The sequence below is a fragment of the Sitodiplosis mosellana genome, unplaced genomic scaffold (genome assembly GCF_009176505.1).
Source record: "Sitodiplosis mosellana isolate CC-2019 unplaced genomic scaffold, AAFC_SMos_1.0 Smas_scaffold_6226, whole genome shotgun sequence".
Classification (NCBI taxonomy): domain Eukaryota; kingdom Metazoa; phylum Arthropoda; class Insecta; order Diptera; family Cecidomyiidae; genus Sitodiplosis; species Sitodiplosis mosellana.
In genome coordinates, this window is record NW_022601467.1 from 20,337 (window position 1) to 37,776 (window position 17,440).

Genomic DNA, 17,440 nt, shown 5'->3' on the forward strand with positions numbered 1-17,440 from the left:
ATTTGAATGCAAAGAAAAACGAACGATAATAACAAAACAATGCGTAGCATACGCAACGGGTCTCGTACCCATAGCATTCTTCTGTTGAATAGAGAATTCCAATCGTATCGATTTCAAACATCCAAGCCGTACGGTAGAACGATTTTCATTTCATAGTATGCTCAAAAAGGTTCACATAAACATTTTACGTACATTTAAAGCACCTTTTATCAATAGATATTCCAGTTGCACAGAAACGTAGAGGTAGAAACCGTTTGCACGTTTAATCTTCTAAACATACGATTTTGAGCTACATTCTTACTCTCCATGCCAATACATAGTACAGTTTGTTATTGATTCAAATCATTCAATTAATAATTTTTGTTATTATTATTTTTTGTATATGATCGATATATTTGTTTTAATCGTTTGGTACGTTTTGTGTGTACGTGCTAGCTGTTGTGAATGAACGCAGCATTTTACAGTGAATCGTAGCTAATCCTCAATCCATCCGTTTGAACAATGCAAATGAAACTGATGTAGAACAAAAGAGGCTTTTAGCATTTTTAAACCCCTGCAAATTTAACACACTACAAACCATTTCTTACGGTAAAAGCATACACATAAAAAATACGGTTTTTTTTTTCTCACAGAAGAATTTGTGAGGTGAAAGTTAAATTTAAAAGAAAACTGCAGAAATCAAATTCACTCGTCCATTCTATATTATCGATATTACCTATTAACGACATCTAGCGTTTGAATAATCTATTGCCCGATACAATATATCACATGTGACAACGAAATGTCAATGTGGTAGATGAAAGTTTTTTCGATTCAATTTTATTTTTCGCTGATTTGTTTACCATGAATGCAGCAACGTCTCGGGAAGTTTTGCAATTGTATCGAAAATTGCTGCGTTACGGCCAAGAATTGAAGTTTACTGATCAGACTTACTTTAGAAAACGTATACGCAAAGAGTTCAGACTGAACAAAGACTTGCAATCAAGCGCTGACATCGAGTTTAACATTAAGGTATTTTTTCAACTCATGATACAATCTTTGTGAATGAAAAATTTGCTCATATTGAACCATCTCCGTTTTCAGAAAGGTGAAGCGCTACTGGAGAGAAAAAGAGTCGTATAAATGATTCGCACTTTGATTCATACGTTTCATCATCAATTACCGAAGCAACTCAAGAGCATTTCATCTCTACCCGTCGTTCAACGTGCTTATCGAACCTCCGTTGTCCTTAACAGTAAGAAGACCATCGACTATTCTCGCGTTCCGGTTCTGGATGAAAATGATTTGGAAGAGCAAATGGTTCGTGGCAGTGGTCCCGGTGGCCAAGCAGTAAATAAAACTAACAATTGCGTTGTTTTAAAACACAAACCAACGGGATTTATTGTGAAATGCCATTTACATCGGATGGCAACCTCGAATCGAAAAGAAGCCCGTAGATTGTTGGTCACGCGATTAGATGAACATATTAATGGCGAATTATCAGTAGAAAATCAAATGAAAAAATTAGAGATGAAAAAGACTTCTGAAAGCACACGGAAACGGAAAATACTCGATGAAATGAAGAAAAAATGGAAGGAACATGAGAATGCGGAATGATTTTTTCAGAAACTGAAACTTCGCTGTGTTTTTTTTGAAATATTCAATAAAGGCTTTAGCTTATTTTATTAATTTTGTTAAATTCCATTAAAATCATTCATTCACCATGAACCAAAATTGCCGAATCCATAATTTTTAGTTTTCTTTTTCTTTGACAATGGTTCTTCGGTGCTTATTGTTGATTGATTTGATGATTTAGACGCTGTCGCTGCTGTATTCAAATATTTTCCAACACCAGAACGGAAAACTGTCAATGGTTTATTTCGTTCTTTTCGCTTCTTTTCGTCAGCGACGGCTTTTTGTTGCTTTTCCAATTCATCAGCACGTTCTTTGGCAAGCATTTCATCCGCCTCTTGAAATGGATCGACAAAAAGGATGCACTGTAAATGTAAAGAATGGAAATTAGCAGAGAAACTACATTGGAACAGTTATTGATCGATTTTCTTACTTTTTCAATGACGATGTCTTCTATTGGCCGATCTTTGTTGTCCACTTCAATTTTTTCCATTTCGTTGAGCGTATCCAATCCACCAACTAATTTCCCAAAGATCGTATGTTTTCCATCTAAATGCCGGCATGATCGATATGTTATGAAACTGCATTGAAATGAAATAAACGTTAGGAAAAATTCAATAAATTTTCACATCATATTCACTCACAACTGTGATCCATTTGTGTTTGGTCCTGAATTCGCCATCGACAATATACCACGGCCTGTATGAGATAGATTTGGCAGAATTTCATCTTCGAATTTTTCTCCCCATATCGACTTCCCTCCACGGCCCGTTTTAGTTGGATCGCCTCCTTGGATCTTCAAATGAAATACCACAAAATGATCAAATGACATTGAGCTGAAGTAAAAAGGTGAAATATTTACCATAAAATTCTTAATAGACCGATGGAAGATTGTACCGTCGTAATAACCATTTTGACAATGTCGCATGAAATTTTCACATGTTCTAGGCACCGTATCACAATACAATTCAATGTTAAGTGGTCCAAGATTTGTATTAAGTCGAACATATCCCTTCTTTTTGACTCGTTCATATCGAATGATATGGTCGTCTAGAATGGCCGCTTCATGATTGTAAATTGGTTGCATGGCTGTTGATGTAAAACTGGCTGCAACCGCTCCTGTTGAATAATGTGCGGAGTTAAATTTATCTGCAATCTGTTTGCTACTTCCAGCAGCCGCATCGTCTTGTTTATCAATGCTTTTGAAATCCCGTTCCAACTCATTGAGAATATCTTTTGTTTCAGCTGATACAGTCTTCAGGCGACCTTGTGGATCCTTCTTCTCCAATTTCTCTTGCTCGGTCTCAACGCGCAATCCCTTTCGAATATGGTAAAATGTGGAAATATTGAACTTTTCCACATTGTTTGGATCCTGAATTGTGATAATGTCCTTGCGTGTAAACGGCGTGTCGTCTACCAAATCTTTCCAATTTTTTGTTTTGATATTAAGCTGTTCAACCGCTTCAAAGGAGAAAACATTACCGGTTTGTGCGATGGCCACAATGTGCGAATTTTTTGTGAATGGTTTAAATAACGATGGACAGTGATACTCTCCATCGCCATTACGATGAAAATTCAATTTAATCAACGATTTAGAGTCAAAGCTCTTGCCGGTGATGGGATTGACTTTGAACGTTTGCAAGAAGTCGATTATTGCGTCCAATTCAAAAACATTGCCATCCAAGTCACTGTACGGGGTTTCAAATGGAATCATCGTTATTGAACAGCAATCGAATGGCAGTCGCTTGAATTTAATGTACTCGTCTTCACTTGATTCCAATTTTTTGCCGCCATAAAATTGGGACCACTCTGTGTACGTGAGGTACCTTTAATGCAAAAATAATATAGAAAAATGCGTTAAATTGTATTTCCGAACGATAAATACTATTTACTTACATTTTATCCTTTTGATGCTGTCGTTTACCCATTTTGATCAGAGAATATTCACTCTTTGGTCGAAACGAAACAGTTGTTTGTTTTGGATGTAATGCGTTGCTTGTGCTTTTTTCCACAAAATAACTAAGTCGTATACACAATCTAATTCAATCTGTCAAGTTGATGAGTTCGCTCTCTTGTCATTCGTATCAGGCAATACTGTTCACATCATTCAAGTGAGTTCACATGCGATTTGAAACGTAAATGAAGTAGCTACTTAAAACATATGAGCAATATGTGTCTTATGTTAAAAGTCTTTATAATTGTTTATGAAATTATCAGCCACAAATTGATAATAATAAATTAAAACATCTGAACCAGGCTTCCAATATCCAATATCAAAATATGATTTTTTATTGTTGGTTCGATTTCATTCCGTTTCATGCATACGTCCATTCCTTACATAATTCTCAATACGTTTGTTTACATGAACAAAAGGGTTAGCGTAGCATGTGATTTAATAAAGTGCCGTAAATTCCGAATGCCAGCTTCAGCGAGTAGAAAGAAGGAAAAATAATATAAAAGAGGAATGAGAAAACTGTGAATGTTTTTCCCTCGTATGAGTGATGCTCTGTGCTTACAGCGCACAATACAAAGTCGCATTCGTATTCAGATAATTAAAATACACACCCACTTCGAAGAAGTCGACTGGCACCAGCATTAGTAGCAGCTAATGTATTTTTTTCTTCTCTCGTGCGACGCACCGACAGATAACGAAATATCGGCCCCGTATTGCTTTCTCTCTCTTTCTCTCTACTATATGAAAGAATGTAGCGATCATCATGCGCGCTGTGGTATGAAAAATCAAAAAGCCAATGTTTTGTTGGTTGGTGTGCGCGTTAGACTGACTCTCTATATTATATCCAACAAATCAATGTGAAAACAAAATGAACAGAGAAGAAGAAAGACACAGAGGCGAGCCGCACAGCCACAGAGAGCACGTACTATACATCAATTCCAATACATTCATGCATCGTTGAATACCAATGCACAACACACAGAGAGAGAGAGTGAGAAACGAAAATGAATGAGCAAGCAAACACTAATACTCGTGCGCACCATCATCTATATATGGTTAATGTGCGCGGGCGGCCATCTTGCAATATATTTTCAATCGTAGTGCGATGTGAATTCCAAACTTTGCACTAAATTTAAAATTAGTTCTTGGTTGACTTTTTGATTGTATGGTTGCTCTGCTGCTCTGTACAGTTTTTGACTCGAATTCATATAGTAAATAATAAAAATAACAACAACTACAACAACATTACGACGGAGAGAAATAATATCACACAACATATTTTCGTAATTAATTCATTTGTATTCATTTCAAAGCATTAATTCGGCTGAAAAGTGAGACAATCGAGCAATTTTTATCGTTTATTTATCCATCAATCGATCGCTAGCAAAATATTCGCAAATTAAATGGCCAAAATCTTGAAATATACGAACAGATTTTCGTGTGCATTGAATACATTTTCGTTTGACACAAATATATCGATACAATTAAATTTTTTCGTCTCAAGAAGATTTGAAATGAATTTATTTGGAACGAATAAAAAGTAGATGCGAAATGTTTATGTATACTGTGATCAATATAGTGAGAATCTAACGTAGAAAAAACAGAACGCGAAAAAAAAAATCAAAAGTTATTAAATTCATTACGGATATTTTCTTCTGAAAATAAAGAGAAAGAGAAAGAAAATGCCGATTAAAAGACAAAGAAGACATGAAATGTAAAGAGAAGACCTAAAGCGAACAAGTTGAATTGTGTGAATTAGTATCGAGATATCTGTTGAAAGAAAAAGAAAAGAATCATTTCATTTATTTTAACTTTAGGAGTGCGCGTAGTGTTGTGATGCTCATAACGTCTTTAAAGTTCTTTTTTTTTTCGTTTTGTTCGCTTATTTCTTGTACCGAAAGATACACTTTATTAGTTAAAAAATAGTACACACGAGCAAATCTTGCTTCATTCCATCGCAAATGCATTTCATACTGGACTTTGTTGTTGTTTTTTTATTCGTTTCTCCGTATTATGAATAATAAGCGTTATACGTAGACGTGAGATTTGATACTATTTCATACTAAATATTATGGTTTCGTATAGGATGCTTTGCGATCGCTATGAATATAAGATTGCTATGAGTGTGATCGATGGTTCGGTTTTTGATTTTCATTCAAAGCTAAATCGAATCAAATGAACCAAATAAAAGTCTGAGCCTGACAGCTCTACTTCGTATTATCGTACACTACGCCCCAAATTACACTCCTTTTTGGATTTAACGCGATATTAAACAAATTGATAAATAGGGACGTTCTGTCGAATCCAATCAGCCGCTTTGCATTGATGAAAATCAAAAATCGAATCCGATCATTGGCTTGTGACTATATCTAATCGTCAACATCGATTTATAGATAACAACTCAATTGAAGCAGACGGAACAATTGTAAATCAAATAATAAAAGAGAAAAGTACCTTTTTGGGGGAACAGCAAAGTAAAAATATAGACACAAATCCAACAACTGAAGTAAACAAACAAAATCGAAGTCATCGGTGATTGGTGATTAAAAATTGGTATAAATATCGAGATAAAAACGTGAACTCCAATCGAAAAGCGTTGCGTGCAATCAGTGGATAAGCAGAAAACAAAACTTCGAAACTGGATAGACAATTTCATTATCCCTATATTTATATTTATATAAATAATTTATCATCAAAAATGAATTGTGATAACAATAATCTACAAACCACACAAAGTATAGCTGATTATTTGGCTCAACTACTTAAGGACAGAAAGCAGCTTGCTGCTTTTCCAACAGTATTCAATCATGTGGAACGTTTACTAGACGAAGGTTAGTTGTTCTATTTTAATTCATTGATTTTCTTTTCCCATTTTGAAGATTTTTCTCCGTTACATCCACATTGAGAAAGATCCAAGTTGAACAAAAACATCTTGTAAGCTTGTTGAACTAGCAAATGCGGCGATGGCATCATTTTTCCGGTTTCGCTTCGCTACTTCCATCTCTTAACTTTTTCTTTTTTTTTGCTCCTGATACACTCGCATCAGTTATTCACTTTCGATGCGTTGCTCTCTTCCATTGCTTCCTGTTATTCGGCAATGTGTCAATTTTAGAGCAACTCGAATATTTTGATACAATTTCTTTCACTCCATTTCATCATGTCTTCATTAGCCATAGATGAAGAGAGAGACTTTCTTTTTTTTCCGCTTCGACTTCAAACCACTCTTTTGTTTGGCTTGAACTAGGTGCTGGTCATTACTAAAGTCGACGTTTTGCATTAACGTAAGACGCTTTTTTTCGAGTCTTTGTTTTCGGCTCTCTTCACTCGCAATAAATATGGATCTGCTAACACAAATGTGTCTCGCACATACAGTTGTGCGCCGTTGCTGGTTGTTTTTTTTTTTCTCAAACAAAAGTACTAATTGTTTAATATTCCGTTTGTCAACCGAAATACAGTACTAGTCATCTTAGTACCTGTGCCGCGTTGTTGTGCATTGTTTGTTGCGGTGATGTTGATAAATGATCATGAAACGTCCGAAAATGTTTCGTTTACTCTTCCATAAACAGCAACAATCAAATCAATGTGTGTTAAAACTGTCTTCGTTCATTCCTCTCCGCTTTTTATTCTTCTTCTGCCTCTGTGGGTACTTCCACGGCATTTTCTTTGCCGTTGTCTTTTGATGCCATCATTTCGTACTGTTGACTTTCGGACATTTTGTTCGAAATTCAAATTACTCTCGCGCATCGTTTGCTTCTTTTGTTTGACACTTTTTTCTCAAATATTCTTCATTTATTTTGTTATTAGTGTTGTCGCCATCGCTGTCGTTGAATTTTCTTCGTTTTATGCTCTGCAGCCTTGTCCCTTTTTTTACAAAGCTATAATTCTATGTTATTCATACATCTAAATTTAGTTGTGTTGGCTGTGTTTACATATGCTTTTACGTGCTCACCGCGTATTAATCCAGTCCATACACATGAATGTTCGGTTGCATCGCGTAACATTCACATTTACATGCAACATCAATTCATCCAGCTTTAACCGAATATACATCGGCTATGAACCATGCGATATAGAAACCAACAGAAGAAAAAACAACAAACGAACGAGACATGAGAATGAAAATTCGTAAAAAAATAACATTCAAAACAATAAAAGGCGAATCGAATGGAACAGGAGACGATTTTTAATTTGGTTTAAAATCCATTCAAAATTGATAAAATATCCAAATGAATATGCTTCGAGATGACGGCAATGGATGTGTGCGTACGTGTGAATATGCTCGAGCTAAGATAGAAAGTACGTTGGTGTGTGAGGGTGTGTAGTGGTGTGTAGCGTACAGACGATGACGGCCTTTGAATGAGATGACTGCGACTAGAAGAATAATTGGGTGTGAGAAATACATTACAATTGCACACATGTTAACACAACGGCAACGCAAGCCGATAGACTGGATTTTCGTTTAATGTAGTGTAAAATGCTCGGGGCCACAAACACATGTGTTTGTTGTTATGCGACTGAAAAGTCACCTAATAATGCGCGCCTATGCGAATATGTACGTTATTTTCTATATAATCTATACACACAAGCGCCATATATATGAGAATTGATCTGAACATTGCATTTGGATGTGTTTCTGTTTTTCAACTTGGGCTCTGTACTGCTGCTTACTTAGTATAGAGTTTTCTCCTTACAGGCACATGTGTTCCTGAAACAACAAACCTCCCGATGAGATGAGACATTCCGTGTCATATGGATGTATTTTATGAAGATACACGGGAAAAATAGTCAAATGGAGGACAAATACAGTGGCAATAATAACAACAACATAAACGGCATCAGCATCGGCACGAATGCCGCTTCACACTACACACTACACACTCGTTCACACACTCATACACACGCACACACCAAATGCAAAGTAAATGAAAAAGAGAAGAGGGAAAAAAAAATCTTCGATCGTTACTTTATTTTTAGTTTATTTTTCCTCGCATAGCGGCTTTCAGTAAGACTAAACACGAATTTTCCTGATTCATTTTTCTCTCAAAATCCATCTACATCTCATTCGGTTGCTGAATGGCCAGGTTCAGTATATACTGATTATTAGCTATTCGCTTCTGATATATACTTTACCGTAATTTCTCAGCGTAAAATTCACAATGTAATATGTGGTCATGTCGAGACACTGAGACAGCAATTTGAGACTGTTTGCTCGTACAAAAGCCGATTAATTTATGTTTCGGTACATTTATCTTTATGGTTTTTATACATCAAAATTCATATCACATGAATACGTAAATCTCGGCAATTCACACTAGAGAATTGAGCACTGAGAAGAGAGGTGAAGAAAAACAAATTCGTTCGTACACATAACGCAATAGTCGCTCTAGCCGTTTGCTATATTTGTGTAGTATAACAATTCACAGGCAAAAAAAAAATGACACAAAAATGTTCACAGCATTTTTCTACACTTTTATCATCGTAATTTCAATTTTGAAAAAGATGAGAGGGATGGAAACAAAAATCATTTTCACACAAAAATGTTTCATATGTATCTTTTTTCTCTTTCTCTATCTTTCTCTCCACTTTATGAGCCATATGTTTGCGTATGAATCACAAAAGAGTTTCAAAAGTCCGTCAAAATGACGAAAACAAGACAGCACACGATCAATAAACAGCCATACACGCAAAATCTTCACTTCGCATGCTCGAATCGAGCACTGAATAGAAATTTGAATGAAGCAAGACAGTAGAGAAAAAGAAATACAAAGGTAGCGGTAAGAAGATTGCTGTTGCTTTGAAATCAATAGAATGAGAAAAGCGCAAAAACACCTTCTGATGTCATTCCATTATTCGCATTAATAATGTATTCCATTTTTGCCATAAGCCATTCAGTCATTCATAAATAGATGGAGAATTCAAATGTAGCGAATGAAAAAAGCACACTCTGACGTTGTAGGTATAAATGCGAGTACGTCGCTTTTATGAAAGAAAAAAAAACCTCGGCAACGACTCTGGCTGGTTTATGTGGGCGTTGTTAATTCAAATCCAATCGAGATGCTCGATTTTATTCCGTCTCATTCACTGAAACGCAGTGCGAGATTCAATCGATGTTTTGATGTCATCAATTTTTCTTTTTTCTCTCTCTCTCTCTCTCTCCCTGTGTCGTTCTCTCTCCCTCGCTCTTTCATCGTTTAGTTTTATTGTTGTTTCAAAACCTCAAAACGATCACAAAATAAAAACTGAAAGGGCGATCATTCTCGTGAAAATAACACGGAATATAAAAGACCGTTAGCTGCCCAGTTATGGCCTACACACTAAGCGCATATTTAGCTTTTTGCGTATTCATGAAAAGTATCATTTTCGAAATGTGCGTATTATATGGCCAAAAACAAAAGCCACGAAAACCAAATAAATATATTAAAATTCACACTAACACACAGGCACACGCTCAATCTATTCCACGATCATTCCACACATTTTGAACATGATTCAGAGTCGCCCAAAAGAAAATGACGAAGAAGTAGAATAACGAAATAGCTGTAGAAGAAGAGAACGGAACGATGCGTTGGTGTGTTTGGCCATCTAAACATGGGTCAAAATGTTTCAAAACTAATTTTTCCGCGGCATAATTCCATAACGTGTCGAAATCAATCGAAAAATAAACATCGAGTTCAATTGGTTTTTGTTCGGAGGTCAATTGAAATGCACCTAAAACGTGTCTTCAACATGCAGCATGCATTTAATATGTTAGTTCTCCTACGAAAATGGCCTGAGTTGCATAAGATAATGGTACGTCAGAAGCCATGTATCATCAAAATTTGAAGTTTGATTAAAGGATAAACTCAGGTTTAATTTTTATCTTAATTTGTTGCAGTGCCTATCGAGAGTACGAAATCATTTTCGTATTTGTTTCGTGATCGCTTTGTTGGCTCCTTTGCGTTATGTGAACAAATTCAAATTGAATCAAAATCTAAGCTCAATGACCATGTGTGCAGCACAAATTTTGTTTGCACACAACGTTAACGCTGTTCAGTGTAAACGAAACTTTTTTGTATCGAATGCTACTATTCAATGCCCACTGTTCGTATGTAGCGCAAGTCCGAGAGTAGTTTTAAATCTGTGTAGGAAAAGCCAACGATATTTGAATTGAGTGATTTCGTGTGTAAATGCTAAGATCTCTTGCACGCGTGCGATCATCGATGATCGAACTACTTGCCAAGCTTTGGCATGAGTATGGGTAACAGTGTGTTTGCGTTTACATGCCACAGCACATTGGAGATCACTGTTTTAAAAATACCGTCACTCGCGTCGCCGCCGTGCATGCTATATGGAAAAACGTACACACTCAAGATATTATACATACTTTTTCTTCTTCTTCTTCTTCCTCTTCTTTTTCATTTCTTCGTTTCATTTTGATTCGTTTCGTATCGTTTCGTATCGTTTCGTCTCTTCTATAAAATGGAATCAATGCCAGATGATATTTTCGCGCAGAATTTTCATTGCAACTGATTTGGATTCTATTGCGTAAATAAAATTTTCCATTTTATTTTCCGTAAAATTACCATTTCGTTTTTATTTGATTCAAATATCTTGAGTCAATTCGATTTAATTGCAAGAAAATATGTTCGGATGGTGTGGATTTTAGTCAGTGCCCGGTCTGGGTCTGCTCTCAAATTGTTTGGCATGTTTATTAATTTGTCTTGTAATTTAAGAAATTTCGTTTTCGTGAACGTCATCATCTGGAGATCTTTCTCACCGCTTTTGGTGAGACGTATCGTCCATATGCCCTGTACTCGTTACTGCCGTATTCAGTGAATGATGCTGTACAATATAAATAAATAAAGAAAAATTCGATTGCTCTAATTAACCCGCATGTTTCATAGGAACAACTCTTTATTTTCGTGGATATGTTGATTTCATCATCAAAATCGTCCTCTTTGAGAGAATTTCGAGAAAGTCTGAAGTTGAAAAAGTAAAATGAAAATTGAGAAATGACGCACAATACATGCGTATCCGTATGTATAGTGAAAACAAAAGAAAAGACCCCATTGTACACGGTCACAAGTGAGAAATTCAGATTTGGTTCATGAACCTGTGCACTGAGCCCAATTTGGGCGGAAGCCAATACAGTCAACCAGTCAGCAAGTCAGAATCACACAGTGTTACAAACAAACAAATATGAAATTTTTCGCACCATTGACAAGAACCGGTGTAGCATTTCACTGTATGGAATGAATAATTGTCTACCAAAGTAATGGATTCGGTCGACTCTACATCTTATGTGTACAGAAGGTGTATGCATATTCACAGATTTTTGTTTTTTAATTATTTTATCATTATTATTCATCGAAATTGGGTTACATCTTCCATGTAAGCAGTGTTTGGTTGAGATAATATCTTAAGATGAGATAACCAGATAAGATAGATAAGATATTATCTTTTATCTTATCTAGATGAAAAATTCATTTTGCGGATTTATCTTATCTTTATCTTTTCTTCATATTTTTCCAATTATCTTTTGTCATATTTTAGATAAATTTTAAGATAAATGAAGGCTTAATAAGTAGAACGGGTGGGTTTTGAATGAAAAACATTTGAATTTTACGGAATATTTTTACATTTTTTTTTTTACATTTTCGTTCAATTTTTGATTGATATTTTATTCTCAATCGTTTGTTCGACTCATCATTCATCAAAACAAACAAATTATTTCCTTTTCTTTTAATTTTTATGTCTCCAATTATTCAAATTATTGAAAATTTTCAATTTCGGCTTTATGCTTCGAGTTTCATAGACCGTCTTCAATGAATCTGATGTGAGATTTGGTATGAATATTCGGCTTGAACAATTTATTCGAAACCACCATGACAATTGAATTTTTGGTTAAAAAAAAAACTGATTTTTGTATACAAAGCCGAGAAGTTATGAAATTATTAATTTGTTGTTTTGAAACTTATGACCTTAAAATCTATTTGATTCACTTTATTCTGCCTAGAATCGTTTCAAACTCTCCGTAGCGAAACGTGAATTGACAGCCAATTGTCGATTTATTCAAATTCATACAAATGTTCAGTGCAAAATTCTGTTATCGAAAAAAAAACTAATGTCATAGCCTTCAATAGGCTTTTATCTGACTGCAAACTCAGATAAAGATAAGATTATCTTATCTTTTTCAACAAAAGATAGATAATTATCTCGACATTATCTAGATAAAATTGAATAAAAAAGATATTATCTCGAAATTATCTAGATAAATTTCATTTATCGATGATGAATGAGCGGAAAAGGGATAGCTATATAGTAAGCTGTATAGTAAACTATAGTGAACTATATAGCTATCCCTTTTCATTTGACTTTTTTCTGCTCAACTTTTCTGTATTACATTTTCGCTCCGAACCATTCATATGAGCACTAAGATTGACTCATGCGCACACATATATTCAATCGTTTTCGATCAATTTATGATACATCTCTTTATGGTCTGCAATTTTGATGTTTGACACATTTAACGCTTTAATCGTATTCATGTTGATTCCAACAGCAGTTCCAAGAAATTGAGATCACTGCTACACAATTCGGGCCATTATTTTTTTTTATTTCGAATTGACTTTAATTTTCTCGCTGAAAAAACAATCAACTTCAAATATGTTTGCACAGTTCGAAGTGCCTTCCGTACATGAAGTTACAATGTTCTTGGCTCTGCCTAATTATCATAATCAAAGCTGCAAATTCAGTCGATGTAGTCCGAAAAAGAAAACCAACACAAAAAATCTACCTACGACATTCAATTTTATGCACCTCTTCAATCGAATGAAACCACAATCGGGTAAAAACTCTCAATGACATTTCATGGATTAGCAAATGGCAATGTTTTGTCTTGATTTTATTATTTTTGCCATTCTTATGATCACCATCGAACACTAGACTAGCTTTTTTTTGGTGAGTTCCAGTTTCACTTCCGAAAACAACTTCTGTTTTCGATGCTTAATAACATGATGATTCTATTTCACAATCCATAATGAAATAATTAAGTCAAAGAAATCCATGTTCTTGAATGAATTAATTCATTCACATGGGGTGGGAATGAAGAAATACAGAAAAAAAACACCATACACATTAAACAAATGAAACATGTAGTAGCAAAATGATAGAAAACGAATAGAAATAAAACAAAAACCAGCTATAAGAAAAGGCGAAAATCATATTGCTTACTGTTTTGATTTGCATGGAACCTATATAAACATGGTAATTAAAAATAATGCTGCTCTGCGTGCTATGACGTTTACGCTATGCCAAAGCAAAGTTAAACAGAAAAAGAGAAGAAAAAAAAAACTACAACATTCTAACAAATTTTTGTTTCTGGCCATCCGATACGCGTAGCACATTTGTGAGTGTTCAACAAAAAGCGGCAGTCAGCCAGTAAAATACAATGATTTAATTCATTATACAATTGTAATCCAACAATCAAGTGAGTTACGTAGTTAACAATACTTGAAGTGCAATGCATCGCCATCACGCAGCATCGGCAGCGAGCAACCAACGTAACAACGTCTAACATGGAGAATAACGAAATGCTTGTTTAATGATTTAATTTATTACACAAAGATTTTAATAAATTCTTATCTTTTACTGTGAATTTCTCATAATTAATGTCTGAATTTAGCGATATAAATGGGAGAAAATGCGCGCGAGAGCGAGAGCGAGATCCCTTTCCATATCTCGCTCTAACATTCTCTGTGAGAACTCTCACAAACTTTATGTGTGTACATGTTTATTATTTTTCCCCACCTCACGCAGCTAAATTAAAGTGAAGAATGCAAATCGCATACTTTGGCTATTATTTTAGCTGGTTAAGAATACGAAAGGAAATGAATAGCGTTTTAAAAGCTAGTAGCGATTTTCAAAATAGGCGCTAGATTTTTCAACGTAATTTTTTCTTTCTTTTTCTCGCTGCTACACTTTCAACTCATACTTTTTTCTTCGTTCGCTCTCTCTCAAATCCTGCATGAGGTTATGATTTGCAGGCAGTACAAAGTGTGTGTGCTATTTTAACGTATGGCCACGATCATAGATTTGATTGATCACTGTTCGCTGGAAACCGTTTACTTCTCTTGAAATAAGCTTAAGAGATTTGCTTTTGGTGGATTGACGCAAAAAAAATGTAATGCCATTTGAATGTGGACTGGAAGTGGATAGCAGATTGCTGATTTGTGAGATGTGCGAACAATTAGAGTGTACCGACTACATAATTCATGCCAAACAAACTTGTTTGTAACCAAAACGCTTACTTCTCTCTCTCTCTCTCTCCCTCTCTCTCTCTCTCTCTCTCTCTGACTCTATATTTTTCCTATCATCATAATCTATCCGTATATGATAATTACATATTTGCTCTATCCTACAATCCATGTGATCTGGGCTCCGGTTCAAAATCTACTTTTCTATATCTCACTCCATAGGTATTTCACCCAAAAATAGGTGCATACACTTTACAAAGAACTCGATAACTGTCAATTGTTTTTATTTATTAATTTTTTTCGTTAAAGTTTTCACTTTCCAATGAGTCAACTTAAAAAAAATATCACCGGAATGAAAGTGTATCATTACATGCAATTCCCAATCGATAAGTGCACATGTGTTTGAACAAATGTTGTGAGCAGTGCTTTTTTTGGTAACTTGATTTAATATCGTTTTCACATCGCAGCCAGGTCCAATGTGTTGCGAAATTCAGCGAATTCTTTATTGGTGACACGACATGTTTCGCTCACAGTAGCACACTTCCTTTCGGTTCAAACGCATAACAAACCAGACACTTGCCAACAATAACGACTTCATTTCAAGTTTTTCCAATTGCACTTTAAACCGTTTCGCATCTTTGCACGGGAGGAAAACCTCAACATAGCCGTACAAATTATGTGACATTTGTGGGTTGCTTGCAATACACATAATTGTCTTGAAGTTTTTTTCTTCACTTCCATTCGTTACCATTTCATTTTCGCTGAACTGCTTCAAATAGCTTTTTGTATATTATTGCGCGTTAGCTGTTTGGTTTTTCTCGTCTTTTCTCTTCTTTCAGATGATACATTGTTGGCTCTTGTACCAACTCATTTTTTCTTCTTCTTTTTGTCGTGTTTTTGCAAAGATGTATAGAGGTAAAAACAGTGCGGCCGTCTCATTCACCATTTGCCGATGCTTATTAGCCAATGCTTAATATGAGTTTTATGTTCCGGATGTTTAGTATTCCTTTTATAGAATGAAATGAACAGATGGAATAACACACAATGTGACAGAAACAGAAATGACATATTCAAATGGAATAAATAAAGACTAAACACATAAATTAGTTACGCGCCTTCGTGAAAACTGCCCACAAACCAAATACTTGAATGCTCTTGCAAAGGTATTCAGTCGACTTTTCAATGAAATCGGTATATGTGTAAAAAGTGTTCATTGATCGGCGCTTTGTTTAATTGTCCAATTTGTCAAGAGAGCGAGACAAAGCGAACGAGCACATACATTACAACAGGTACACGCAATCCATAGAGTCATCCCTCGCGCGTACGCAAATTACCAAACTACATCATTTATTTTTTTTTCTTCTCTTTCGTATTATATTATGGGCGCACTCTGTTGACATGATTTGCATTGCCTCACAATAATAAATTATCAAATTGAGATCATCGAATGCAACCGCAGAATTATTGAATATCGAATCGATGTCGTGCCAAGCCATTGTCTTTATTTGGCATTGAAAAGGCCATTCCGATCAATCGACTTATTTTTTTTTCTCGATCTTGTTTCCTGTATTACGAAGTTTCTCCGTTTGTCTGTAGGCATCAAATTTGCTTACATCACAAAACTAAATTATTGTCTTGCTTACAAACTTTCCTCTTATCTCAGTGGTGGAATATGTGTCAAATGAAAAGATAACGATTTCGCTGGTTTTAAATTGAATAATAATTATTTTTCTTTCTTCCTTTTTTGTTTTATTAGAAATCGCCAAAGTTAGAGCGTCGCTATTCCAAATAAATGGCGTAAAAAAGGAACCATTAAAGCTACCTGAACCAGATGGAACTCCAGTTACTTTAAATGAAAAAGTCTATGTGCCAGTTAGAGAACACCCAGATGTAAGTATAAAATTTAATGCAATTCACTTGATTTATGCTATAGACAATACATTCATTCAATCATTACAATCGCAAGATTGTTAAATGTGTCAACTGTGTCTGCAAGAACCATCAGCACAGAAAAAAACTCCGAATCAATTCGATACGCTGTATTTGCACCGAATTCAAATCGATGAAAAACATTGGAGTGTTGTAAACGTCCAATTGCCACATTGTTTTTCAGCAGGTACCTACAATCAAATTATTTCGTGCTTGCTCTCACTATTGAGTCAAGACAAAGGGAAAAAAAGACACATACATTTATGTTATTGAAATCGTTTGCGAAAACCTCCTCAAAAATATTAAGTTGTTTTCTATGTTTTTTTTTCTTTCATTTTGAACGTTGTCGTTGCTTTTTTTTTCTTTTCATTTAATCCATTTTTGTCTCGAGCCAAACTTCAATGCTTACAATTTGAAACTCGTGGCGACACAAACGAATGTAAACAATATTTCAAAGGAATTTTTTGTCTGTCGCTGTGTTTTTTTTTTTTTAATTTGATTTTTTTTCTCCGTTCGGTCCATGGTGAACTAATACTTGGCATCACCATAAACGGAAAATGTGTGGATGGTTGATTCAGAAAAAAGAAGAAATTTATTTGTGCCCACGCTGTAGCTTTTAATATATCCAAAACGAGTTATTCTCTTCGTCCAAGCCAAAGGAAGCAAATGATTTAAATGTAAAAACGAGCGATTAACATCGAGTAGAATAAGC

At 35.1% G+C, this 17,440-nt stretch overlaps 3 protein-coding genes across 12 annotated transcripts in view; 2 read left to right on the forward strand and 1 right to left on the reverse strand.

Moving 5' to 3' along the window:
* Positions 1 to 749: 749 nt before the first annotated feature.
* LOC129578970 (RING-type E3 ubiquitin-protein ligase PPIL2) lies at positions 750 to 4,540 on the reverse strand. The gene is made up of 5 exons (XM_055468385.1): positions 3,508 to 4,540; positions 2,474 to 3,437; positions 2,256 to 2,407; positions 2,045 to 2,192; positions 750 to 1,976 (listed from the first exon to the last, which is right to left on the reverse strand). The coding sequence occupies exons 1-5, from the start codon at positions 3,537 to 3,539 to the stop codon at positions 1,698 to 1,700; spliced, it is 1,575 nt and encodes a 524-aa protein (XP_055324360.1). The 5' UTR covers positions 3,540 to 4,540; the 3' UTR covers positions 750 to 1,697.
* Positions 779 to 1,669, forward strand: LOC129578975 (MIEF1 upstream open reading frame protein). Its single transcript, XM_055468394.1, has 2 exons — positions 779 to 1,011; positions 1,084 to 1,669. Exons 1-2 carry the CDS (start codon positions 844 to 846, stop codon positions 1,120 to 1,122), a joined length of 207 nt encoding a protein of 68 aa, XP_055324369.1. The 5' UTR covers positions 779 to 843; the 3' UTR covers positions 1,123 to 1,669.
* A 102-nt stretch (positions 4,541 to 4,642) lies between the features above and the next one.
* LOC129578974 (protein held out wings) overlaps positions 4,643 to 17,440 on the forward strand; it is a 34,532-nt gene continuing 21,734 nt past the window's right edge. For 4 of the 10 annotated variants that reach the window (XR_008689176.1, XM_055468393.1, XM_055468392.1 and 1 more), the window contains exons 1-3: positions 4,708 to 4,848; positions 5,959 to 6,396; positions 16,556 to 16,689. Coding sequence is in view for 5 of the 10 variants with exons in the window: in XM_055468393.1 (XP_055324368.1) it covers positions 6,264 to 6,396; positions 16,556 to 16,689 (267 nt within the window). In the remaining 5 variants the exon portion in view is untranslated. Of the gene's footprint in view, positions 4,897 to 5,144; positions 5,457 to 5,958; positions 6,397 to 16,555; positions 16,690 to 17,440 lie in introns of those variants that run through there. The other 6 variants (XR_008689177.1, XM_055468391.1, XR_008689174.1 and 3 more) reach the window with 3 other exon arrangements.